This window comes from Puma concolor, chromosome D2 (genome assembly GCF_028749965.1).
Source record: "Puma concolor isolate L17-30 chromosome D2, mPumCon1.1.hap2, whole genome shotgun sequence".
NCBI classification, from domain to species: Eukaryota; Metazoa; Chordata; class Mammalia; order Carnivora; family Felidae; genus Puma; species Puma concolor.
The window spans coordinates 71,716,284-71,742,295 of NC_141677.1; the positions used below are offsets into that span (position 1 = coordinate 71,716,284).

General features: G+C 46.6%; 1 protein-coding gene across 4 annotated transcripts in view; it reads left to right on the top strand.

Moving 5' to 3' along the window:
• CASP7 (caspase 7) overlaps positions 1–26,012 on the top strand; it is a 30,837-nt gene that overhangs the window by 2,833 nt on the left and 1,992 nt on the right. For 3 of the 4 annotated variants that reach the window (XM_086680925.1, XM_025917944.2, XM_086680926.1), the window contains exons 2-6: positions 2,442–2,551; positions 20,300–20,436; positions 21,121–21,249; positions 22,238–22,413; positions 22,771–22,900. In XM_086680925.1, the coding sequence (XP_086537051.1) occupies positions 2,442–2,551; positions 20,300–20,436; positions 21,121–21,249; positions 22,238–22,413; positions 22,771–22,900 (682 nt within the window). Of the gene's footprint in view, positions 1–2,441; positions 2,552–12,172; positions 12,223–20,299; positions 20,437–21,120; positions 21,250–22,237; positions 22,414–22,770; positions 22,901–26,012 lie in introns of those variants that run through there. The other variant, XM_025917945.2, reaches the window with a different exon arrangement.

Genomic DNA, 26,012 nt, shown 5'->3' on the forward strand with positions numbered 1-26,012 from the left:
AATGCCCGTTGCTGGTGATGGTGGAGGGTTGATGAGGTGTTGAGACTTCCCACAGTCATGGTAGAGAGCTCGTGTGGGACCCTCCCTCCGTCTCCATTCTCTCCTTACTGCCCAGCTCACCCCTCAGGTAAGCTGCAAGGGGACGTGATAATGCTACTCAGAACTCCTCACAGCCACTGGGTCAACACTCTGCCATCTTGGATGCCTCCCTCCCCTCAAGCTGGGTTCCTTCTCCCCACCTCCAGAAGTCGTTACTTGTGCTCTGGGGCACAGTGTGTTGTGTCCAGTGGATGCCTTCTTGTTTTCTGACTGAGAGAAAACATCCCTGGGCGAGCCTAACAGAAATGCAGACCTGCATCTGCGCACCCACTCTGTGCAATTGCTCAGAGATTGAGACCAGCAGACATTAGACTCTGGAGAGGGTTTCCTTTGTTACTGAAAGCCGAGCCCTTCACGGGGAAGGAAACAGGACTGGATGTAGGAAAAACGGCTTTAGTACAGGCTCTACTAAAACTCTCTTCTAACCGGCCAAATCACTTTTAGCAGATTCTCTTCCCTTGGGACATTTGTTTCTTCCAGCTTTCCGTTCAGTTAATACTTCTTTCGTAGGCACCTTTTGGGTGTTGGGCGCTTCTGCCGTGATGAACTTAGAATTGTTGTGTTTGAGCTACAAATAAGCAGAGTGAAAATGAAAAAAAAAAGACAAAGAGAACAGGGGTGGGGGGAGCTGATGAGATAGGTGTAATCAAGGAGGACCTCCCTTTGGAGGTGCCATTTAAGCTGAATTCTGAAGATTGATTATTAGCCCGCTGGACAAAAGTGTCATGTCCAGCAGATGTATGAGTGGTGACTTCCAGAAAGAGAGAACTATGAGCCCCAACAGAACCTGAAATGAGCATAATATGTTTAAGGATGCTGGGAGGCTGCATGGTATGATGGTAACGGGGGGTGTGCTCTGGGTGGGGTGCATGCTGCTGGCTTCAGATCCAAGTCCTGCTCTTTACTCGTTATATAACCTGGGACAAGCTATCTACCTTTTTCTAACCTCACCTTCCTCATCTGTCAAAAAGCAGTGATCATAGGAATGGTCCGACAGCATTGTTGAGAGTATTAAATAAGATAACGCTTACAAAGCAATTAGCACAAGCAAATAATAAGTCAGTTTCTATTCTTATTGTTGGTTTCACGTCTTAAAAGTAGAGGGAGTAGCAGGTTGGTAAGAGATCCCACTTTTTTAAAATAAAGAGCCAGGTAGTAAATATTTTAGGCTTTTCAGGCCATATGGTCTCTGTCACAATTGCTCAACAGGCATGGGTATGCCTGTATTAACAATAAAACTTTATTTACAAAAACAAGCGGTGGGCCGGAGTTTGCCAACTCCAATACTAGATCAATAAAGGGTCTTAAAACCCAAGGAGGTGGGGGCGCCTGGGTGGCGCAGTCGGTTAAGCGTCCGACTTCAGCCAGGTCACGATCTCGCGGTCCGTGAGTTCGAGCCCCGCGTCGGGCTCTGGGCTGATGGCTCAGAGCCTGGAGCCTGTTTCCGATTCTGTGTCTCCCTCTCTCTCTGCCTCTCCCCCGTTCATGCTCTGTCTCTCTCTGTCCCAAAAATAAATAAAAAACGTTGAAAAAAAAAATTAAAAAAAAAAAAAACCCAAGGAGGTGGGTTTAGATTTGAACTGTTGGATCATAGGGATCTCTTGAAGATTCTGGAAGAGGAAAATAATACGATGGAAATCTATCTATTTTGGTAGACCCGCCGAAAACCGTCTGACACAGAGAGCGTTTGCTTTTTGCAGGTTGCTAATGTTTTCGAACGGGGTTCAAGCGATGCCAGGCAAAGCTTGAGCACCTTGTCACCTGTCAGGAATGAAGGGGGAGTTTCCTGTTACAGACCTTCCACAGCTTCTCTTACTGGGGGATCCTTTAACAAAATCAGGGACGCCAGATTAGAAGCTCCCTGAGGGCACAGCTTCTGTTCTCTTTGCTGCTGCCTCCCCCCTCTCTGGAACAATGCTTCAAATAGAGTTGGCACTGGAGCATTTAATGAATGGTTGGTGCAGGAGCCCTGGAGCCTAAACATGCAAGACTGCTCATCTCCAGGCTTAATCAAAAACCTCAACACCTAGGGGCGCCTGGGTGGCTCATTTGGTTAAGCCTCTGACTCTTGATCTTGGCTCAGGTCACGATCCCACAGTTTTGTGAGTTCGAGCCCTGCCTTGGGCTCTGCGCCGACAGTGGAGAGCCTGCTTGGGATTTCCTCTCTCTCTCTCTGCCCCTCCCTGGCTCACGCTTTCTCTGTATCTCTCAAACTAAATAAATAAAATTAAAGAAAAATCTTAGAAAAAAAACCTGTATCATCTAATGAGTGCTACTTAAAAGGATCATGAGGCCAGTGATGCGCTAGATACCAAGGTTCTGGTTTTTTGTCTTCCTTCCAGATGGCAGACGATCAGGGCTGTGGCGTGGAGCAGGCAGCTGGGGACTCAGCAAGCAGAGATGCAGTTGATGCTAAGCCAGATCGGTCTTCCTTTGTGCCATCACTCTTCAGGTACGTTTCCTGGGCTGAAGAGGGGCCCCGGGCCCCTCCAGCCTGCCATGCCTCAGCCATCTCCACACACGCGTGGGGAGAGGGACATTCAGGGCAGGAGGTCCGTGCTGCGCGTGGAAGATTTGCACAGAACCCTGACAGCTGTGTGTGACAACATTAGGGTTCTGGTGTGCACTTCCTGTCTCTGGGGGCAAGCCCAGAGGTGGGGGAAACCAAACTGGCGGGGGGGGGCAGTCTCCGGCTCCACGGCTGTGCATCTGGGCAGCACCTGTCCAGGAGGGAAGGGCTGTCCGCATCAGAGGTGATTTGCAGGCAGCCTCCTTCGGGGCAGAGCCTGGGTTGCTTCTGCCCTTTGGGACCAGGTTTGGCTGCCAGGCAGAATCCAGGGGCATGGGACAGGAGGTTTTAGGGTAGCCCTCCATTGAAGGAAGCATGCCGTCTGCTGATTCTCACCTTGTCGTTTCTTGAGTCCACTTCTAAAATTCCAGATCTTGGCATTTAATAATAATAATAACAACAACTTAATTTATTGCGTTCTCGTGTGCTAGCTCAGTATGGCACACCGTCCTCCTAATCCCCGGAGATAGTTCTATCGTTATCACCATTTCATAGGCAGGGAAACTGAGGCACACAGACGTTTACCAGCTTGCCTCTTTGATGACAGTTAATAAATGTCGGAGGGGCGCCTGGGTGGCTCCGTTGGTCAAGCATCCGACTCTGGATTCCGGCTCAGGTTGTAATCTCACGGTTTGTGAGTTCAAGCCCCGCGTTGGGGCTCTGTGCTGACAGTGCAGAGCCCGCATGGGATTCTCTCTCTCTCTCTTTCTCTCTCGCTCTCTCTCAAAAATAAATAAATAAACATTTTTTTAAATTAAGAAAAAGTAAATGGTGGACCTGAGATGAGAACGTACATAGTACCACCACCACCCAACAGCTCTCCTGTGCTCTCCATTTAAAAGTAGGAATGCAGGGACCCGGAGGGGCCCCTCACCTCCCCTCACCCTTGGCCATGGGGCAGCAGGCAACAGGGCTTCCTCGCAAGAAGCCGGAGGGCACTGTGGGTCAGAAGCATCAGACTTTTCGGCGTCTCCTAAGCCGAGCCCCACCTGGGAGGGACGGTGACAGAGATCAAAGTTGAGGTTAGGGAGTGCTCCCAAGCAGTGCTCAGGAGGGGAAGAGCTGGTGATGAGGGGCAGCCTGGCTCCCTCCAAACAATCCCAGAGAAACCCTTGGGTCACACCATCCCGGACAGGACTCGGAAAAGTGAGAAGACCTCCACATCCTGGACCTGAGTTCCTTTGGCCTTGGTGGCCACTTAGGGTCAAGGATACCCCATGAAATGAGCAGAACATGCAGCTGCAACTCCTGAGAACTTTCAAAAGCCATAAGGTCAATTGATCCAGTACGAGCCCTTTAGAACAGTGGCCAGCAAATGTTTCGTTCACAGAGCTGCAAAATAACGTTCCAAAATGACACATGCACACACATACTTTTTGTTGTTGTTGTTTGTTATTACATTTATTTATTTTTGAGAAACAGAGTGAGACAAAGAGTGAGCAGGGGAGGGGCAGAGAGAGAAGGAGACACAGAATCCGAAGCAGGCTCCAGGCTCCGAGCTGGCAGCACAGAGCCTGACGTGGGGCTCGAACCCGCAAAATGTGAGATCATGACCTGAGCTGAAGTCGGACGCTCAGCCGACTGAGCCACCCAGGCGCCCCTATCTGCACACACATATTTTAAGGTGACCTATAAATTTCTTGGCAAATAGGTGCAAAGGACGTGAGAATATTTCAGTTTTCCCAGGTCTCTGAGTCTTTGGGTTAAGCAGGTTGCCTCTCGGTGACAGAGAAACAGGAACTGTATAATTGTCATTTCGGAAGTCTTAGTAAAGCCTTGTGGTATACTTCCCAGAAATTATGAAATCCAGCGGTATGTTGTAAATACTGACATTTGAAAATCACTTCTTTAAGTCTATTCAGTGGACTCTGAATCCACAGTACTTTTGTAACCACGTTTCTCCCTTAAAAATGTACACGAGCAAGCTGTCTTTAACAGCTGGAATTTTTGTTGTTTCTTTTTTCCTGGAACTCTTGTCTTTTCGCTTTATTTCCCCCCACAGTATTTTATCCTGCTGTCATAGATTTAGTTGCTTGAATGATCTCCCCATCGTGCATCTCTGTAACCTTAAGGTGTGCATCAATGCATATGCATAAAGTTTTTCAAAATTTTAAAAAAAGGTTTTTTTTTTTGAGAGAGAGAGAGAGAGAGAGACAGAGTGCAGGTGGTGGAGGGGCAGAGCGAGAGGGAGACCCAGAATCCGAAGCAGGCTCCAGGCTCTGAGCTGTCAGCACAGAGCCCGACACGCGGCTCGAACTCACAAACCGTGAGATCATGACCCAAGTCAAAGTTGGACACTTAACCGACCGAGCCACCCAGGCGCCCCTATGTATGCATAAATTTTAAGACATTTTTCCAGGTATCATGAGTATTACAAGAAATTTCTGCTGTGTTAAGTTACTGAAAATTTCTCCGAGACTAAGTTACTGTCTTGACTCTTATTAATTCACAGTTGATCCAAACAAATGTTGGTAAGTCATTAGCACTATTAAATCATTTTTCATCAAGATAATTATTAAATAGAAATTGCATTTAAATTGCAACTTATAATGGGAAAGCGGGCTTTTCAAAAGCTAGCTTATGCATACATGGATAAATGAGAGCCATTGCCAGAATAAGGAAGTGTTCAGTTATCACCTTTTTTGCCTGTTTGTCATTTTTAGAGGTAGAAGCGCCAAGAAACCATGAATAAGTACGTGGGATGGCAACAGTTTTGTGATAATAATGTCACTTAATTCTTTGAATTCCTTCTAAGTTCTGTGCCAAAGAATGACAAATCAATTAGGTCCTTCAATTGTATTGAAAATAATTACAAATTACTTGACTTACAAAAGGGTTTGTTATTCTGCCCTTAGAAACATTGATTTTTTTCCATTAATGGGAAGTATGCTCAAAAGGCTTTACCAAAACTTCTCAAAAAACTGTTAATTAAACCTGTTCCTCTTTAGTTGGAGGCAAATTGTTTAACCCAAAACATTCCCAACAGAGATAAGATAATTAAAGTAATGATGGTAAACATTTGTCAGTATCCTTTTTTTTTTGATAAAAAGCTTTTAAACTGTCTGCTTTCTAAAATATTTCATGGTTAAGACCTTAGAGCTGCGAAAGTAGCTCATTCACCTACGTAAAATGTCTGCTGTATATTGTAGTTGACAAAGCCAGTCCTTCTTGTCAAACTAATCTGCCACACCAGATTTGCTTTCAACCAATAAAGGTCTGATACCATTTCCAGTTCAGCAAACGTGTTACAAGGCATCCCTGTGACAACCATCTTGTTTCTAATTCTTAGAGAATGGATGCATGGATGGATGGATGGATGGATGGATGGATGGATGGATAGATGAATGGAAGAAAGGAAGGTTGGATGGATGGATGTGGGGGGGGAGGGAGGGAAGGAAAGAGGAAGGAAAGGGCACAAAGAAAGCCGGATGCTGTGTTCACTTCTCTCAGTGTTTATTTGCTTTGCTGTCACAGAACTCTAGCTCAAAAGCGATAGTGTCTTTGGAAATAATCAGGAAGTGAAAAAGGCAAAGTCATTATTTAAGAGCCACGACGTTCCCTTTCCATTCTATATTTATTTTTATTCAGTATATTTTGTAAACACATCATTGAATTTTGAACAGCCCAGGGTGGCCCCAAACAGCCCCATTTCTAATGCCATCCTTCACCCTTATTAGACTCTTGTGTAAGTAGGAAGCCCATTACAGTGCCTGATTCAAGGAGACCCACAGATACTTATATTTGAATTGTCTATTAGATGATGTGGAGGTTTTGACACCATCTAAGAATTAGGGTGGATGAGAATTCTGCTCTTCTTTTACTTGGTGGGAGATGGGAAACAGGGGAGGCAGGATCTCAGGCAAACCAGTTTTCGGAAAAATACACATGCAAGTTGAGGATCTGATCATGAATTCCCTTAAAATATCCTATGTCTGCACCCCTTGGAAGGTCTTTGAGTGCCCTGTTTGAACACCTCTGCCTTAAGATGCATCATTTTACGAAAGAGACATGGTCTGTGATATTGGGGTTTTTTACCCCCTTAAGTCCTGTGGAAAGGTCAGTAAGCTCAGGTAATTTTCTGTATTCTAGTTCGCTACCTTCTTATAGCATGGCTGATGCTGACATCAAGCTTCATTTATCAAAATAAACAATTATCCTTGCAAAATATTTGAATTCAATTCCATTTTCCAATCAAATATTTGAATTAAAAGTAAATGGGCAGGGGCCGGACTTTAGAAGGGTTTGTCTGTCAGTCATATTAAGGGTTTGGAATCCTAAAGAACAAGGAAGTCATGGAAAAGTTTAAGTAGAGTGACTTGACCAACCATACCTACCAAAAAAAAAAAAAAAAAAAAAAAAAAAAAGTGCCGGAGCAGCAGAGCTGCAGTGCGGGGCAGGGCCTGAAGGGGGTGCTGTTGCAAATTCTCTGGGCGAGAATGGGAGCGAAACGCCAGCCGAATACGACAGGTGGAGCCTTCGCCTTTGGCCCCAGATGTGCCAGGAGTGCAGAGAGGTAGAAGCAGCGAGACTTTGTGACCAAGAGGGCTGAAGGGCTGAAGAGGGGAGAGGCGAGGAGGAAAGTGGCACCTGGACCCCAGGGAATAGCTGAAGTCATATAGTGACCCCTGAGCTGTCTGGCTAGGAAAGGGGTGACGAAATCCATTATTTCTAACAGAAAAACCGGTGTTTGTCACCTTCCATTGCTTCCCTGAACATTTCTGCTGCCTTGGCCCTGCTGCCCGAGAGCGCAGGACGGATTTGGGTGGTGCCAGGGACTTGGCATGTGATGGGACCAGACCCTAAGTGCAAGTCCAGACAGTGGGATTTGCCGCAAAGAGCAGGTGTCCACTGTCACACCTGACTGGTCAACACCGTCTACTTTCATTTCTGTTACTTAAGATTCTAAACGGGAGTTGTTTATTCTGCTGAATTTAACTCATTGGGGTGACCTGAAAATAGCAGAGCAAACGGTCCACCTCCACGGAGTGAGGGACTCTATGCCACCGGTCCGACGTGTGAGCGCATCAACCACTGCGCTGGAGTGCTCCCTGCAGCCGATGGTGGGCACCCTACCCAGACTGTCCTGTCCCCAGCTCCCTTCTCGGGGCGTCAGAATTGCTATCAGGTGGCACCTCTTGCCCCTCTCTAATTGAGGACATGTGCCCTCCCCTGGAGACCTCAAGGATTCTGGGAAACAAGTCTCCTTTTTCCCCCCCGCAAAGCTTGGGAGGACTCAGTGGCCCCAGGTAGTTCCAAGCTCTCAGACTTGTCTTGGCTTTTTCGCCTCACTGTCACTAGATGGCGCCACAGCCTCGTTTTATTTCCATTCCATTGGACCCTGAGTAAACCCAACTGCTCTTTAACTTAATTTTTTTTTTTTTTAAAAACAAGAATGCATTAAAATGTTTTCTTATTTCCCGATTATTGAAGAACAGTTGGAAAACACAGGAAACCGCGAAGGAAAGACATGCAAGATATTAACTTAAAATTAGTAAAAGTGTTTTAATTAGTTAAAATTAGTAGAAGTAAAAAGAAAAAAGGAGAAATCGGTATGTGCACAGCCTGCATTCATTTTGAGCCATTGTTTAAGGAACAAGTCCTAAAGTCATCTGCGAACTTATAGAGGGATTCTTCTTGAAATAAAGGTAACCCAAGCACCTGGCACAGGTTACCAGCCATCCGTGTTAGCAGTGTGGTCCCTGCCCTGAATGTAAACTCAGGTTCTTCTAGAATGTCTAGGCATGGCTACAGAAAATGGCTAATGGCCGAGAATAGCTAATTGCTGAATTGTAGTATATTAGGAACTATGGGAGGAGGAGGGAGAGCCAGAGGAGTTGGAAGTTGAGTTATCAGGGCCCAGGAAGAGCCCCAGCGACAGTGATGGTCAGGCCAAGCTACAAAGCACACAGATTCTTAGAAAGTGAGTGGAGGCCCACAGCCTGGTGGCACCATACCGGGAGCCATCGAGGGTATGAGACCAGGCCCCACCCAGCAGCCACACACTGGTGTCCTTTCCCAGACATACCTCAGGCCTGAAATCAGAGGCTTAGTTCTGCTCAAGGTCAGCATTAAGGGAAATAAAAGACAAAGTAGCAAACAGATTTCATGCACTCAGATTTCCCCTGGGCCCTGGTGGAGCCTTTGTGTCCCTGCAAAGAGGTTTGCTTATCCTTCCATTTACCAGGTGAAGGGGGCAAGAGAAAAGCCTCATTTTTGAAACTTGATAAATCCCGTTTTTGAGACGCTGGTTCAGATCCCATGGACTTTGTCTTCCATATCATCTTCGTGCTCTGCCCTGTGTGCTCTTCGAGTGTATTTAATGGATGCCACAGGGTTATGATTCTTTTTCCTGCATTGCAACTTGGGTTTCTCCACCAGTTAGGTGTTATATGTAAACAGATCCCTGTAAAAAATGTGTGTTATTTGCATAATTATAAGAAAGATCCTGGTGGTCTGTCTTTTCATTTGGAGGGGAGGGTGTTTCAGAAGAAGCAATGCTTTGGAATTAAAGAACAGAACAAAGATAGCAGACGTTAACTCATTCCAAAGAATATGTTAAGCAAAAGCCATTCCATCACACCCACTGATTAAGAGAGGCCAGGTCTGGGCCCCCTAAAAGAAAGAGAATGGTAAAATATACCCAGGGAGTTTACTTTTCAATACAGGAAGTCTTCGAATTCATACTACAGAATACTGGATGCCTGTCTCCGAAATTTGTACATAGACCATACTAACGATTTAATGCTGTAATAAATCTTGAAGCAGTGATGACTTTAGAATGGCTCCCAGGTTCTGGTTCTGGCCTTGCCTCCCAATCACTGGTTGAGGTACCAGCAAGTCCTTTGACTTCTTTGAACCTCAGTTTCTGCCTCTGCATAATAGGTGTATGAATACCTGTCCACTGGATTGCTTATGAGAATTGAATACAGTAACTGTCAGCTTACTGAACTGCCTGATGAGGAAGAAACTGTACATGATTCCTGACAGGGAAGAAATCATAGAACCGTAACGTTAAAACTGGAAGACGCCTTAAAAATGTGATTTATCCAGCTCCCTCCCATAACAGTCAAGGACGGTGAAGACCAGAGAGGTAAAGTACTTTACCCATAGTCACCCAGCAAGACCAGCACCAAGACCTGGGTCTAACTTGGGGTCCAGCGATCCACCCCATACATCAAGTGCCAGTCACAACTGCATTGGCGTTGAGCTGGTCAGCCACGTTAATCCACCAGCAGAGCGGGTTTTTTCTTCTACCCAAGTGGGTCAGCAAATTTAATTCTTCGTTGAAATTGCTCCCTTTCTGCCCTGCTTCAGCTGAGGGCTTGGCCAGAGTTCCAGCAGGGCTAGGGATGGGCGTTCTGATAGAGGGTCAAGTGCCCGTTTCAGGAGCAGAGAACCACACCTCTAAAGCATGGTGACGGGATCTAGAGACTTTGAAGCTTCCCCCACATGCAGAATAGCTCCAGTTATTATAGGTTATTGCTCTTCTAGAAGGGAAATCATGAGCTAGCTGTATGGTTAAAAGAAAAAAATGAAGAAGGAAAGTAAATGATCAGGTTTTCATAGTAATAAAAATATTAAAACACTATTTGTACAGAATTAAGCCTAGGTGCAGAAAAGTACTATGAAACTTAAGACCTGTTGTTTCTCGGGGGAACACGCGGTCACAAGTAAGAGTTGTGCAGTGTGGCCTTGCCTGTTCAAACCCTGAGCTGGCTGGGGCTCAGGGTGTTCTGTCTGGCACGCGTGTGTAACAGTGGGTTTGTCTGCTGCTCCACAGATGAGGAAGAATGAGGGCCGGGGCACCTGGGTGGCTCAGCGGGTTAAGCATCCGACTCTTGATTTCTGCTTAGGTCATGATCTCACAGTTTGTGAGATCGAGCCCCACCTCGGGTTCTGCACTGACAGCACGGAACCTGCATGGGATTCTCTCTCTCCCTCTCTCTCTGTCTCTCTCTTTCTTTCTCAACATAAATAAGCATTAAGAAAAAAGAGAGAGAGCAGGGGCGCCTGGGTGGCGCAGTTGGTTAAGCGTCCGACTTCATCCAGGTCACCATCTCGCGCTCCGGGAGTTCGAGCCCCGCGTCAAGCTCTGGGCTGATGGCTCAGAGCCTGGAGCCTGTTTCCGATTCTGTGTCTCCCTCTCTCTCTGCCCCTCCCCCGTTCATGCTCTGTCTCTCTCTGTCCCAAAAATAAATAAACGTTGAAAAAAAAATTTTTTTTTTAAAAATAAAATAAAATAAAATAAAAAAAAAAAAAGAGAGAGAGAGGACTGAGTCCTGTTAGCTGTTCTAAATTCTAGAACCCCCGCCATCATACAGACAGCAGTTTGAGGCTGTTTCAAGAGAATTCTGTCCTTTATCTCCCTCCTGAATTTTTTTTAAAATTCTTCTATCAATTTTTATTGTCAGAGGTCTCTCTGCTTTGTTTTCCAGGGGAGGAGGCAAGTGATGTGAGAAGAGGAAGGAACCTTTCCCTCCATAGCCTATTTTAAATGGACTTTGTTCCCCAAAGTAAGCGTATGTTTGCAAATCTGGGTTCCAGAACGGAATGTGTGGAGCCAGATTTCTCTCTGCTCACAGACCTGAGCGTGACCGAGGGTTCAGTTTGCCCAGGATATCAGGTGTTACAGCTCTGCTCTGTCAGTGACACACCTTTCACTGGCTGCGACCTTGAACCAGGAAATTGAGAAAAGCATCGTTCTGAGCAGTTTGCTTAATAAGGGTGTTGTTTTTACGTGTTCACACTTTCCTCCTTGCATTTGGAGGGGTGAGATGGGGAAGGGTAGTAACTCCTGGATCATTCACTTTGTTCAAGACGATTGAAAAATGATTTATATGCCTCATTTGACAATTAAGGTTTTTGGCTTGCCTCTGTAGTCTTTTATTATTTGTACAAATGCCTTGCGTGCTTTTATAAGGCGAAAAATAACCTCAAGCATTTGGACTCTGATTCACCACAAACTCCCCTCCGATTTTTGTTCATTTACTTACATATAATTTTGCCACCTCCTGTAGCTTGGCACTTTGTTGGGTTGCCCACATCTGCACGCTCATCACTTTAAATAGCCGTGTGGTATTTTATTTGACTGAATCTCAGTCTCTTGCTTAGCCATTCCCGTTTCCATGTTTTCACTCTTAAAAATGGTGCCGCTGGCTGCATCTTTGTGGAAGTTTGGGGTATTTTTTCCCCCCCACTTCAGATCCCATGCTCCTAGAAAGTCACTTTTTCTCTAGGGAGCTGTCCCGGGGTGGGGAGAATGCAGCCGTGTGGAGCCTGGGCATTTCTGCCGGTCAGCAGAGAAGGGGGAGGCCAGTGTGACTTTCCCAGCCCCATCGTGAATGGTCCTATGGAAAACTCCAGTGTGCGGTTCACTGCTGATTCAGTCACGGGCCTTCAGGGCCAGGCGGGCTGTGCCAGTCTGCTGTCCCCTGCTGAGCCCCGAGCATGTTGAGTTTTTATTATTACAGAGAAGAAGGAAACCCGCTGCCCAGAGTTGCCGGGCGAAGCCTAGTTCTGATGCACAGGGGGGTCCTTTCGGATGGAGACACGAGGTACCGCCTTCAGTCTTTCCTTTCCTCTCTGCCTTGCTCTGTGCCTTGGTATGTCAGGACTGTCGGGGATACCCGCTGTTAAAATGTTGAAACCATGAATGAATCATCCCAAAAATATTTAGACAAAGCAGCTACGAAAACCAGAGCCCTAGTTCCGAATGGAACAGCCCTGGGGAAATGTGTGCCTGGTGGTGTGTTTACTTTCCTGCTGATGAATGTCTGCAAACAGATAGAGCTTCTGGGGATCCTATTCATGGAGACGCTTTAGAAAATAAACAGTAGCAGGTTTGCGTGCTTCTATTCCCTTCCAAATATAGAAAGGTATAATTCACATCTCGAGCAGCCTAGGGGATCTGGACGAGGATAAAACCTGTATTTATCCACTCCGGTGATGGGGAAAATTATACTGACGCCCAGAGTGGATTGTAAAAGTTCATTGTGCCCTTACTGAGGTTTTTTTACTTCTTCGCAAAGTAGGCAGAGTATTTTTGTCCTACAATGGTTTCTGGTACAGGTTGCTATAGGCTCTTCAAGGATGTCTTTTTTGTATAAATAACCATCAGGGCTTGCTTGTGATTTTGTGCCTCTTGACTTTGTTGAAATGACTGAGTTGCCCTCGCACTGCAGAATTTGAGGTTCCAAAAAACAGGTCCGTAACCGAAGAAGTTAGGATAATCTAGTTTCTTCCTGATAATCAATGCTGGCATTGTCTGTGTTCTTAGCAGAGATTTGAGCCTCTCTGAATGTGTCTGGGAAAAGATAATGGTACTTGCTCATACTGGTGAGGAAATGCAATACCAAGAAAAAATAAAAGACGGTTAGGAAGCATTGGTATTCGATTGACTGCCCGTTGCATTTTAGTGCACATTTTTGAACAGTTGCTAAGTTCTGCCAGGTTATGGTAGTTATTGCAATCTTGTTTGGCCCTAAGAGCAGTGATTTCATGGCCAGATTTATTTATTTTTTTAATCTGTGGCCAGTTGTGAAACCCAGGAGCTTTTAAGAGGATTTAGAACTTTTAATTCACTGTTCTGGTTTGTCATGAGCCTTGCACTTGTGAGCAAGAATCCTGTGTTTCTTCTCAGCATAGTAATCTTGGCCAAAGTCTTCAGAAAGTGAAAAAGGTCAGGATAAAAGCTAGGTTTATCAGCAGAGAATTAGCGAAGGCAGAGGAGAAGGGGTGTGGTGGGAGGGGGGAGGTGCAGGTAGTTGGGAAAGTGGTAGAATATGACTTAAATACTGTGGCCAGTTTTTATTTACTGTGTCTTTCCCTGCCTCTCATCTATACTTTGCAGAATAAATGGGATAATGATGATGAACAGGCTTTGTAAAGCATAAAACACTATTCAGTGATATTAGTGATGCTTGTTCCTGGGGACTTAGGGAATGTCTGGAGTGGTTCCTCCTCCCCCATCGGCGCGGTTTGTCAGATTCAGGACAAAGACTGGTTTTCCAATGATCTGGTCCTGGGGTCTCTGTGCCACAGTAATTCCGTGCTCTAGGCTCTTCTGCAGAAAAGTCCTATCAACCCAGGAAAACAAGAATATCCACTTTCAGAAGATCTTATCTCTGGGGGAGGATCACCAGCTGAAGACGTTTCCAATCTGATAAATGTTAAAAAAAGAAAGAGAGAGAAAGAAAGAAAGAAAGGAAAGAAGGAAAGAAAGAAAGAAGAAAAAGAAAAGTTTCTAATCTGGGTCTTTGAAAGCTTCTTAGCAGCCTTCTCGTTCCCCACCCCCGGGAGAACCTGGCCCCGCTGAGCTGTGGACCGTTACCATCTCTCTGCGGTGGCTAATTAATTAGCACAGTCTCTTTGGAGCCCTTGAAGCGCCTGCTCCTGTCCGATAGCAGTTGTTTATCTGACGGTCTGCCTGGCTCTAGCAATTGATTTCCAAACAGACAGTAACTCTTTAAGAGCTATTGGCACCGGGATGGCAAAGCTTCCCTCCCCTGACTCTGAGTTACTGCGCCACCAAGGCCACGCAGGGGACCCGCCGAACACCGTGCCAACGAGGAAGAGCAAGGGTGGCGTTGCACACACAGTGGCATTTCCTGGAAGCGTCTCAGTTGCGTTGTCCAAGTAACAGCAGTGTAACATTTCACTTGACTGTCACCTCTAGGAGACCTCGCAGTTTTCGCGGAGAGCTGTAGATCACACACAGGTGACCCTAAATACGGTCTCGCTGCTGCCGACTGGCACCTTCCCCAGGCCGTGCTTCCCGAGCTGTATCTGGTCCGAGCTTCTGGCCAAGAACCGAGGGTCCCAAAGGCCGTGCCCACGTGGAGAGTGGTGTCTGAGAGCAGAGGGTGAGCTGGCCCTGGGGACCGCAGTGAGAGCTGAGGGTCCGGGGAGCCCAGGCAGCAGGCAGACAGGCTAGTGCTGAGGCCCTCACATGTCAGAGGCGAGTGGCTCCATGAAGACTCCCAGGTCCGGCCCTGATCCTCTAGGTCTAAGCTTGAGGCCCCGGGAATCTGGATGTTAATAGAGACAAGAAATGTGGGAACAGGAAACTTCGTGTTGGACCTGTGAGTGAATCTGGGCTCTACCCCTGTGTGGCTTTGTGTTCTCAGGCAAGCTAATGTCATGGGGCCAGCGCCTGACAGAGTGGTCGTCAAGAGCACATGAGGTAACGTATACAAGGCAGTGAGCGTTCCAGAATGGTCCTTCTTAGAACCGTGTTTATTACCAGCACGGTTATTGACACGGAGAGGAGGAAAAAGCTCAAAAGGCTAGGGAAGAAAATCACGTGTAAGATCACAGTGAGAAACAGAAACACGGTGTCTCTTTAACAAGTAGCACAAAAAAAGTCTGAATCCAGTAATCTTCAACATAAGCCAAGTAATGGAATCTGTTTGCAGCAGGTGATTTTTAACTACTAAATCTTTTTTTTTAATTTTTTTTTTTTACATTTATTTATTTTTGAGAGACAGAGAGAGACAGAGCACAAGTTGGGGGAGGGGCAGAGAGAGAAGGAGACACAGAATCTGAAGCAGGCTCCAGGCTCTGAGCCATCAGCCCAGAGCCCGACGCGGGGCTCGAACTCACAAACCGTTGAGATCAGGACCTGAGCCGAAGTCGGACGCTTAACCGACTGAGCCACCCGGTGCCCTGCTACTAAGTCATTTTTATTGTAACCTTTTGAATAATTAATTCAGTCACATGTACTAAAAAAGATATACAGTCAAATCCTTCCTCCTTCATGCTGCCCTTGCCCCAGGGCCCCTATTCCACAGGTAACCACTCTTCGTGATATACAACTACCATTAGTAATAATAACATTTAGGTACTATTTTGTGCAGGCCATAAGCTGTTCTGAGCGCTTTTTGAATATCAGCTTGTTTATAAACTGGGAGGCAGATGTTGTAATTTTGTTCTTTTTACAAACGAGGAATCACAGAGGGGTTAAGCAACTTGCTGATCTCTCGGCTCTGTAGTAGAGCCGGGTTTCAGAGCCAGGCAGCCCAGCCCTGGAATTAATGAGTTTACCCATTATGTCACCCTTCAAGAGTCTTTATGCAGGTACAATCGAATGTAAACATAGATTTTCCCCTCATCTTCCCCCAAAGGGTGGTATACTATTGCCATCGTTTTGTCCCTCTGTTTTCTTTCATACTTAACCTCCGCCTTGGAAATGATCCCACGTAGGGACACAGAGAACTTCCTCATTCTTCCCTGCGGTACCGTGTTATTTTGATTAAACACCCTGCCCTTCGCGGTTCGTCCAGGAAGTAGAGGCTGAACTGGATCTTTGTACCTGTCTGCAGGTCATTATGGGAGGGGCCGACCGGACACATTTGTGTCTTCCAGCCAGGTCTTTTCACCGAGGCACGCTGTGAAGGTCCACAGTTGGAAATAAGAGCCGCGGCGGGGGTGGGGGAAAGTGAAGAAAACCCGCCAGGCCACGAGTGTCTCCAAATAGCCTTAGGGGTCATGCACAAGAGAAGTGCTGCAGTGAAATAACTGTCCTGTGTGGGTAAACATGCAGCAGCTAGGGACTATCCTAAAAGAGTCGCCTCTCAGAGGTCATTTCTCTTCCCAAATGTGAGGCTGTACTTAATATCTCTGCAGCAGCCTTGCAGGCAGAACGGGAAAAATGGAAGTGAAGGCCTTGCTCTCACTGGAGTCTTTGAAGGGAGAATGGGACAGAAAGGGCGCTAATCCCCAGGAGAGGGTGCTGGGAAGCCTCGAGGCTAGTCAGTGAGGGACTCTGATCTCTTGGACTCTGATTCTAGCAGAATGTATCTATTATGCCGTGGGCTTCGGTCCACATTTCTTTTTTTTTTTTTTTGTCCTGGTGCTCTCTCCATCTTGACAGCCCTTTCGTCCTTTTGTCTGTCCAGTTGCATGCTTTAACCCGGTCACAGGGGTTGCTTCCCCACAAGTTAAGCTGCAGATGGAATTTTCCCAAGGCCGGTGCCTCTTAAGAAGATGAAGTCAATGGAGTAGAATTGATTGCTCTCTAATACACATTTGGGATCTGGAAAGACCTGGGTTTAACAAAAAGCTATTTGGGGTTAGAAGGAAAAATAAACGACAGACTCAAATCCACAAAGAGGAAGCAGATACTCTGAGAGTTCAAGTTAGGGGCCGGTGAGGTAAGGGAATCCCCTCCCTTTTGAAATATTTACCAGGGATAAGAATCACATTTCATATTCAATTTTAAGGTACTTTTCATAACCATGGAAATTTCTTTAAAGTGTATCTATCATTATTCCCCTTTTGTGTTCCTTTTTTTAAAAATTTATTTTCCAAATCCTATTCTGATAAAAGTGGAGTCCTTTTTTTTTTTTTTCCATGTAACTTACAACCAAGCCTGTTTTTCTTACAAAAGATGCTCACTGGCATCTTTTGTTTTGCTCATCATTGGGGATGGGCTAATGACAGCTTAAAAAAAAAAACACACAGCACATTTATTACTTGGATGTTCTTGTACAGTTTGTTTTAGGATAACTCATATAGCAGATATTGAAGTAGAGTCTTATCTCTTAGAGATCCTCCAGCCTGCTAGACTTTATGCTGGTCTTATTTCGGGTCTTTGAGTGGCCTTAAATTAGCTAAAGACCTGTCAGGAGGAAATGAGAAAATGCAGGGAGAATTTTAACAAGGTCCTGGCCCATAGTAAGCCCTGACAAATGTTAGTTGTTATCAGTACCTATGGAATGGCCATAATTAAGCCACCTCCCCCAACTTCAGAGGCATCAATTGAAGACCAAAGACTGTGTGTGCATATGAAGGACTATGTGCAGATAATCTGCCTCATGCACAGAGGACACTGTCAGTGTGGGTCATTGACAGGGAATTCAGAAGTAAATCCTACGCTCCCATACATGGCATGCCCTTGAACACCACAGAAGCTCACTTTGCTGGTATTCGTCTCCTCTGAGCTTTTATGGAGGCCCGGGAGGGGAAGAAGACTCCACAAGAGTATTTGCTGCCCATCAAGTCGGCCATCTCATTCTGTGACGGTCACCGAAGGCTGTTTGCCAGGAAGGGGGCTTGGTGCTCTGTGAAGGGTTCCCTTGGGCAGATTCTGAGTCTCAGTCCAGTGCTGGTTTGGGCTGTCTCCCTGGGGAAAGAAATGTGGAGAAGAACTGACATCACCCCTCTAGACTAGACAGAAAAAGTAGGGAGGAAGAATCTAGAGTGGTAGAACCGATCGAGGATGTTTTTCTCTGAAAATCAGACGATATCACGGAAGAAAGTTGGCCTTATTAAAAGTGGAGGATAAAGTGGTGTAGCGGTTGAAAAACAGCAATCAGCTGTCTGGAGATTCGACATAGAGAGCTACTCTGTAATCTGGACCCAGGTAAGAGGGGCGACGGCAAAGGCCATGTCCTTCCAGAGACTCTGAGAAACTACAACAGTGAGATTCAGTGAAGCCTGGTGGGGGGGGGGGGAATACCCTTGGGCCTGCATTTGTCAGGTACCAAGCTGAGTTTTTATTTTCACTTTACTCCTAACAACTTTTGATGACAGTTTTGCGATAGTGGTGGATGAGCCTTCTAACAGATAGGCCAGGGCGTGGGACTCTGAAACACCAACGTGGGATGCTGACCGTCTCCTGAGGCCGACGTGTTGGTCTCACTGTGCTCATCACTGCCTGGCTGACCTTGAACAACCCCTGCCTCTCTGTGGACCTGTTTCCTTATCTGTAAAATGAGGGGATAGGACTTGATTCATTCATTCACAGAAGACTTTTTTTCAACCAAATTGCCCTGACTAGAACCTCTCCTGCAGTATTTAACAGAAGTGGCCAGAATGGACATATCTGACCTGTTTTTGACCTTAGGGGGAAAGCGTTCAGTCTCTCATCATTAAGTATGGTATTAGCTGGGAGTTTTTCATAGATGTCCTTTTCCAGTTGGATTAGTGCTATTGTAATCCTAGTTTATGTAGCATTTTTGTCATAATAGGGGGCCATATTTTGTCAATTCCTTTTTCTGCATCTATATGGTTTTGTCCTTTACTGATATGATGGATTACATTCATCGATTTTTGGATATTAAACTAACCTTGAATTCCTGGGATCGATCACACTCGGGGATGGTCAATAATCCTACAGATTTGACTTGCTAATATTTTTTGAGAGTTTTTGCATCTATAATTATAAGGGATATTGGTGTGTAGTTTTTAAATATATATATATATATATATATATATACATTTTTTTTTTTTTTAACATTTACTATTTTTGAGAATGAGAGAGACAGAGCATGAGCAGGGGAGAGGCAGAGAGAGAAGGAGACACAGAATCGGAAGCAGGCTCCAGGCTCTGAGCTGTCAGCACAGAGACCGACGTGGGGCTCAAACCCAAGAGCCGTGAGATCATGAACTGAGCCGAAGTCGGACGCTTAACCGACTGAGCCACCCAGGTGCCCCTCCAAAAAATATTTATTAACGAATAACTTATATGCCAGGCATTGTTCCCGGGACTGGGGACACAGCAATTTTTCAAAACAGATAAAAAAAAAAAAGATCTCTTCTATTGCTGAGCCTATATTCCTGTGGATGACTGGCATGGCTGCTTTCCACCCACATTTGACCTTTTTTTCTGTGTTCTCTCAATGATGCTTCATGTTCAGCCTCAGTGCCCATGTGCCAGACTTCTGGAAAGCTGGATGGTCAGTGTTTGGAGATTGGAAGGGGACTACTTTCTTTTTTTCTTTTTTCTTCTTTAAAGTTTATTTATTTATTTTTGAGAGAGGGAGAGAGAGAAAGAGAGAGAGAGAGAGACAGAATCCCAATCAGGCTCCGTATTGTCAGTGCAGAGCCCAGCGTGGGGCTTGAACTCACAAACTGTGAGCCTGAGCCAAAATCAACATTTAACCGACTGAGCCACCCAGGGGCCCCAACTTGCTTTTTTAAGTTGCTGCTCCTTTTGTCCACCTTTTCACGTAACTGCTTCTACTATTAGGTATTAGCGTTTTCTGTATGTGGGTTCTTTCATCCAGTATTATATTTGCGAGATTTGTTTATGTGGCTTCTTGTTGTCACGGTTGGTTCATTCTCATTGTTCTGTAGGATTTCATTATATGCATATTCAGTTTATTCACTGCACTGTAATTGGACATATGGATAATTTCCTGCTTGGGCTATTGCTAGACAGTACCCCTGTGCACATGTGTAGATCTTTCCTTTTTTGCAAACATATTTACTCTACTTTGGGCGATAGCCCCAGGAGTGGAATTGCTCTGTCATAGGATGTGTTTTAAGTTCAGTTTTGGTAGATTCTACGAGTTTTCCACCACGCAAGTCCAAAGTAGGTTCCCACAGCAATGTATGACAACGCCAGGTACGAAACACGGTCACCAGCATGTGGTAAGCCATCCTGGTGAGAGTGTCCCGGTATCACACTGTGGTTTTAATTTGCATCTCTCTGGCATGTAGCGAAACAAGGCAGGAGATCCCGTTCGTTTTAAATATGACAATTAAACAAAACCATCTGCCCCCCTCGGGCCTTTTCTTCACAGATACCACAGCTTTCTTGGGCACCCCTTCCCTGCTAATAATAGAATCCAGAGGCCATTTCCATCCAAATGTCTTCCATAGCCTCTGACTGCCTTTATATTTCCCCAGTAAGAAGAAGAAAAATGGCTCGGGAAGATCAGTCACGACCACCCAGGACCGAGTGCCTGCATATCAGTATAACATGAATTTCGAGAAGGTGGGCAAATGCATCATAATAAACAACAAGAACTTCGACAAAAAGACAGGTAAGTGTTGTGGGCGTAGGCTAACCTCTCCTGTTCCGTTCCATTGTCTTCAACTTGTATCATACTTTGATTGGAGAAAGGCAGTGCCCATCTGCTATGGCAGACAGCCCCCCATCCAATGCTACTTACGTGTCCGGGGGGAAGGGATGTGAGGACACCAGAAGCTTTGGAATCGAAGGTCCCACCATGTGCATTATCTGATGCAAGACTGGGACCAAAGGGCTAAGAGTCAGGGGGAGCCTTTTGGCCCCAATTGGAGTTGCCATGATGAGGCTCACCTTCTGTGGGTGAGCTGAGTAACCCTCTCCTTTAAGTTTGCTTCATATATCAATTCCACATTAAAAAAAAATTAATGTTTGTTTCTGAAAGAGAGAAAGAGTGCAAGTGGGGGGAGGGACAGAGAGAGAGAGGGAGACATAGAATCTGAAACAGTCTCCAGGCTCCGAGCTGTCAGCACAGAGCCCGACACAGGGGCTCAAACTTGTGAACTGCGAGTTCGCGACCTGAGCCGAAGTCGGACGCCCTACAGACTGAGCCACCCACGCGCCCCGAGTTGCTCCTTTAAATTGTGACCTTGGGAGCATTTACACAAGAGCCAGCAAAGCTGCACTTAACACCTGACGGGGCGATGCTGGCAGGCAGTTCTCAGCCCGGGATTGCTCATCGTGGGCTTGATTCCCACAGGCATGGGCGTCCGAAACGGAACAGACAAAGATGCCGAGGCTCTTTTCAAGTGCTTCAGAAACCTGGGTTTTGACGTGGTCGTCTACAATGACTGCTCTTGTGCCAAAATGCAAGATCTGCTGAAACAAGGTGCGTGCCTACCCCCTCCCTCCTTCTCTGTCCTGTTCCCAGGAGGGGCGGCACGCCAGTGGGCTCGGAGATGGGGGGCCGCCTTTGCAGGACAGAGGGATTTCAGCCTGGGCAGCCTTTCCTTCGTCTGGACTACTCCATCCCTGTCTGCAGGCTAGGCGGGTGTCTTTCAGGAAACTCAGATCTCTCCCTAAAAAGATGAAATCTGCTCATAGGACAGCAAATGATAGAGGTGGGATCTACAGAACAGTTCCAATTTCAAAGAGTTAATTCATACAGAAGGAACAAGTCTGTATCATTCTGTCCAGAATGGAGTTGAAATGTAAACTCTTCTCTAATCCCCATATATTTCAGAAGTGGTTTTTTTTTTTTTTTTTTTTGAAGCTTCTGTATTTCTTTTGAGAGAAAGAGAGTGAGCAAGCAAATGTGCACATGAGCAGGGGAGGGGCAGAGAGAGAGAGAGAGAGAATCCCAAGCAGGCTCACCCTGTCAACCCAAAGCCCAAGGCTGGATCTCACAAACTGTGAGACCATGACCTAAGCCGAAATCAAAAGTCAGACGCTCAACCAACTGAGCCACTCAAGCACCCCAGGAAGTACCTTCTTTTTAAAACAGATTTTACAGATAAGGAAACCAAGGCACAAAATGGTTAAGTAACTTGCCTGGTGTCACAGACCTAACAAGCAGTAGGGCCATGCCCTTCAGCACCCCAGTGTGCTGCCTCCCGGCAGCTGCCTGAACCCCCTCGCACACTTGGGGCGCACATCCTCAGGAGGCAGCGCCATCTTGGTTTCAGACTGAGTGAGAATTCTAGAGTTCTCCGTGCCTCTCGCTTCTCTCCACTGGTCTTCCTTCTCTCTGGAGGGGTGCTCCTGCCCCTGAATACCTGTCCCGACAGCGGTCGCTGCCAGGCTGGGAAGGAGGACCCTTTTGAGGTCCCGCAGGACTTACGTCTTAACCTTTCAATCTTCCAATGGCTTGCTTGCAGCCTCTGAAGAGGACCACAGAAATTCGGCTTGTTTCGCCTGCATCTTACTAAGCCACGGAGAAGAAAATTTAATTTATGGAACAGACGGCGTGACAGCGATAAAGGACTTGACAGCCCATTTTAGGGGGGACAGATGCAAAACTCTTCTAGAGAAACCCAAACTCTTCTTCATTCAGGTAACCCCCATACTGTCGAAAACGGGAAAGGATTACAGAGTGACTTGGGTCGGATCACTTTTACAAACGTACGTGCTGTTTCGGTCGGGGTTTGCAGACTGGGGTTTTGGTTTTCTACCTCTAAATGCTTCGCATCTGTATTTGCATCAGACCACGGATTGTGAGGGCTTCTTTAAGACACTGCAAGATTTTCATTGGCTCTGGCTTACTAATTCGACACAGGCTTTGTTCACTTATTTATTGATCAAATTCTTGCCGAACCCGCCACGCGTAGCCCTCGGCACCGGGACGCAGCAGTGAAAAGCACACGCGTGCCTGTTCCCGACTCCATGGAGTGATCTCTGCTTTGTTACTTAGGCTTGCCGGGGGACCGAGCTCGATGACGGGGTCCAGGCTGACTCGGGGCCTATCAATGACACAGATGCCAATCCCCGATACAAGATCCCCGTTGAAGCCGACTTTCTCTTCGCCTATTCTACAGTCCCAGGTATCAAGACCATGCCACTCCATCAACACGCAGGCCTGGGGCTGTATCCCTTTCCTCTTGCTGCAGTGCTAAATTCCCTAAAACGCAGTAGCTTCCGATATACAAGTGGATTGTCTTCTGCTTCTGGAGGTCAGAATTCCGAAATGGGATGGCAGGGCCACATTCCTTCTGGAGGCTCCAGGGGGAAAATCCGTGTCCTTGCTTTTTCCAGCATGTTTGGGTTCCCTGCCTTGTGCTCCTCTTCCTCCAGCTTCAAAGCCAGCGATCTCACATCTCTGTGACTCTTCTGTGAACCTGTCCCTCTCTCTGACCACAGCTGGGACAGGTTCTCCTCTTCTCAGGACTCCTGGGATTAGGTCGGGCCCACGTGAGTAACCCAGGATACGCTCCCCCCTTACTTCCGTAACTGTGATCACATCTGCAGAGTCCCTTCTGCCAAGTCAGGTGCCCTGTCCATGGGTTCCAGGGCTAGGGCGTGGACGTCTCCGGGGGCCATTGTTCTGCCTGCCACGGGGATGTGTTTGCGTTTCTCTCCAAGTAAGCTCAGCCCTTCCATTTAAGTATCACTACTATTATTGGTAATAGTAAGAGCAAACATTTCTGTAGCACTTACACCTTACAGAATGTCTTACAGAGTGTCTCTTACCTCTTATCATCCTCCTAATAATTGGGTAGGTGGTTAGGAAAGGTGTTCCTGTGTTAATTTTACAGACTAAAAAAAATTGAGCTGGGGTGAGCTTAAATGATATGCTCAAGATCCCAGAGAGATTTGGGTATAAAACTATAGCAGTAGCTCAGACCGGGATTCTTTACATTGTGACCCAGAAACAGGCACCAGAAAATGCCAGGAGTGAGCAAGCCTACCCATTTCCCAAGCTCCTTGTTTGCCTTAGTTCAGTAGAATTCCTTCCTGTGCTTTAGTAAAACCTATCACTTAGAAATGCCCTGTGGGGTAGTAGTTCGATCAAGTGCTTGCTACAGAGGTATTGGTTGGTTACAGTAAATAGGTGTGTTTGGAAAAACAGCTCTGGCAGGATCTACAGATGAGGTTTCGTGAGAATGACAGCTTCACACGTTTTAAGGATCACGTAAAAAAAAAAAAAATAGTTTGGTCTTCCTGCTCTTGAGAGGGAGGCAGTGGCACGGGGTCATCAGTCTGGGTGAACAAACCCAAGGTAGAGCTGTTGGTGTTCTGAGCAAGGTCTGGCAGAAGTAGGGGAAGAAGGGTGAACTCCAGGGAGGCTGGTGAGAGAAGCGTTCATAAAACGCCACCGTAACCGAGTCATGAAAAATCACACAGCAGGGGAAGGGAAAGGTGGCTTGCCAGACTGAGTGCCAAGGGGTCAGAGGCAAAACTCAAAAGGCTGGACCACAGGGTGTGTTAGCCTGTGGGCTGCTGCAACAAAATGCCACAGACTCAAGGCAGAAATATATCTCTCGCCTTTCTTGAGGCTAGGAAATCCAAGACCCAGGTGCCCGCCATTTTGGTTTCTAGTGAGGGCCTGCTTCTTGGCTGGTAACCGTCTACTTCTAGCTCTGTCCCCACCCACATGGCAGAGAGATGGTGGAGGGAGAGGGTCTCTTCTGATCAGGACACTAATTCTTTGGGATTGGGGCTCCACCCTCATGGCCTCACTTAACATTAATTACCTTCAGAAAGGCCCTATCTCCACATCTAGTCCCATTAGGGGCTGGGTTCAACATTTGAGTTTTGGGGGACACCGTCTATAGCACAGGATGTGACAAGGCACAGCACGGATTAAACCTGGATAGGTAAACAGGGGGGCCCCACCGTGGGGAGTCCTGTGTGCTATCCTAAGCGGCCTGAACTTCACCCTGATAATGAAGTGCAATGGAACTATTTCAGGTAGGAGAGTCACAGGGTGAGACTGGCTCCCTGGAAGACCATGTAGGTCAGGGGTTAAAGGACATGAGTGCAGGGGCAGTACTGAAATGGAGGTGACTGTCCATGACCAGCCTCACTAGTTCATTGTATTGAACGAGATGCGTTCTGTGAGCCCCTCTGAAAGTGAATTTAAGCCCATTGGGCTTAAATCCTTGCACCGGTGGTTACCAGTGCGCCGCGGGAAGAATTCTAAGTGCCTCGATCATGTCACAGAAAAAGGTTATTTCTGCTTATTGTACATTTATTCAATAAGCGATTGCCATAAATTATAATGGTCTCATTCAACTGGTGAGACCGCTTAGGACTAGGGGCACAAATCACAGCTCATCATGGAAGCCAAGGGCGACTTTATTTTGTTGCATGCTGTCCTTTTAAACTGGAGGGAATGGGGGTAAGTGAGGGGAAGATTCCCTTGCCCCTGTATGGAGGCATCAGCAGGTCCACGGCTTTACAGCTCATGTTAAGATATTAGACAGTATTGTCACTTCTCAAGTCACAGACAGTCACAGCACTGTAACCAGAACGTCCAGACCGAAATAACAATTAAAACCCTGAACCTAATTTGGCTTTCCATTTCTCCTGATCCCAGATCAGCCCCGCTATAGGTCTAAGGTGCTAAGGGGGCCTTGATCCTTCCCCTTACTCACCTCCTCCCCCATTTGCCAGATCCTTTTTAGGTCCTCCCAGAGCCAAAGATGGGAGGGAGGTGAGTTAAGGTAAACTCCGGGTCCCATAGTCACCTGGCTTCTTGCGCTCTGAACCCATGAAATGCTAAAGGCTGGGTGCTTTCTCCTTGGGCACTTTCCTAAACTGCTGGGTTTCCTGGACCCTACACCTCCTTGGCTTTGGATTCGTGTCTCCATTCCTCGCTGTGCGTTGTGATTACTTCCTCCTCTTCTGGGCATCCTCCAGGGCACTTGTCCAGCCTCTTCCTGCTGAGGTCTCCTTGTCCCTCCAAAAAATTGTGTTGGACAGGACCCAGGGAAGACTGAGAGCCAGACTCTCTCAGCCACAGACCATATTTGGTCCATGAGAAGCACACCCCTTGCCCTTCTGATGGTGGCCTTCCCAGAGCTGCAGGCTCTCTGGGCTCTACCCATAAGGCAGTTGGTCATTCAGCCACCTCTTACTTTCAGATTTCTCCATGAGGAGCTTGGCTCCGGTTCTGGGTCCCTCCAACAGCAGGAACACATCTCAAAATTCTCT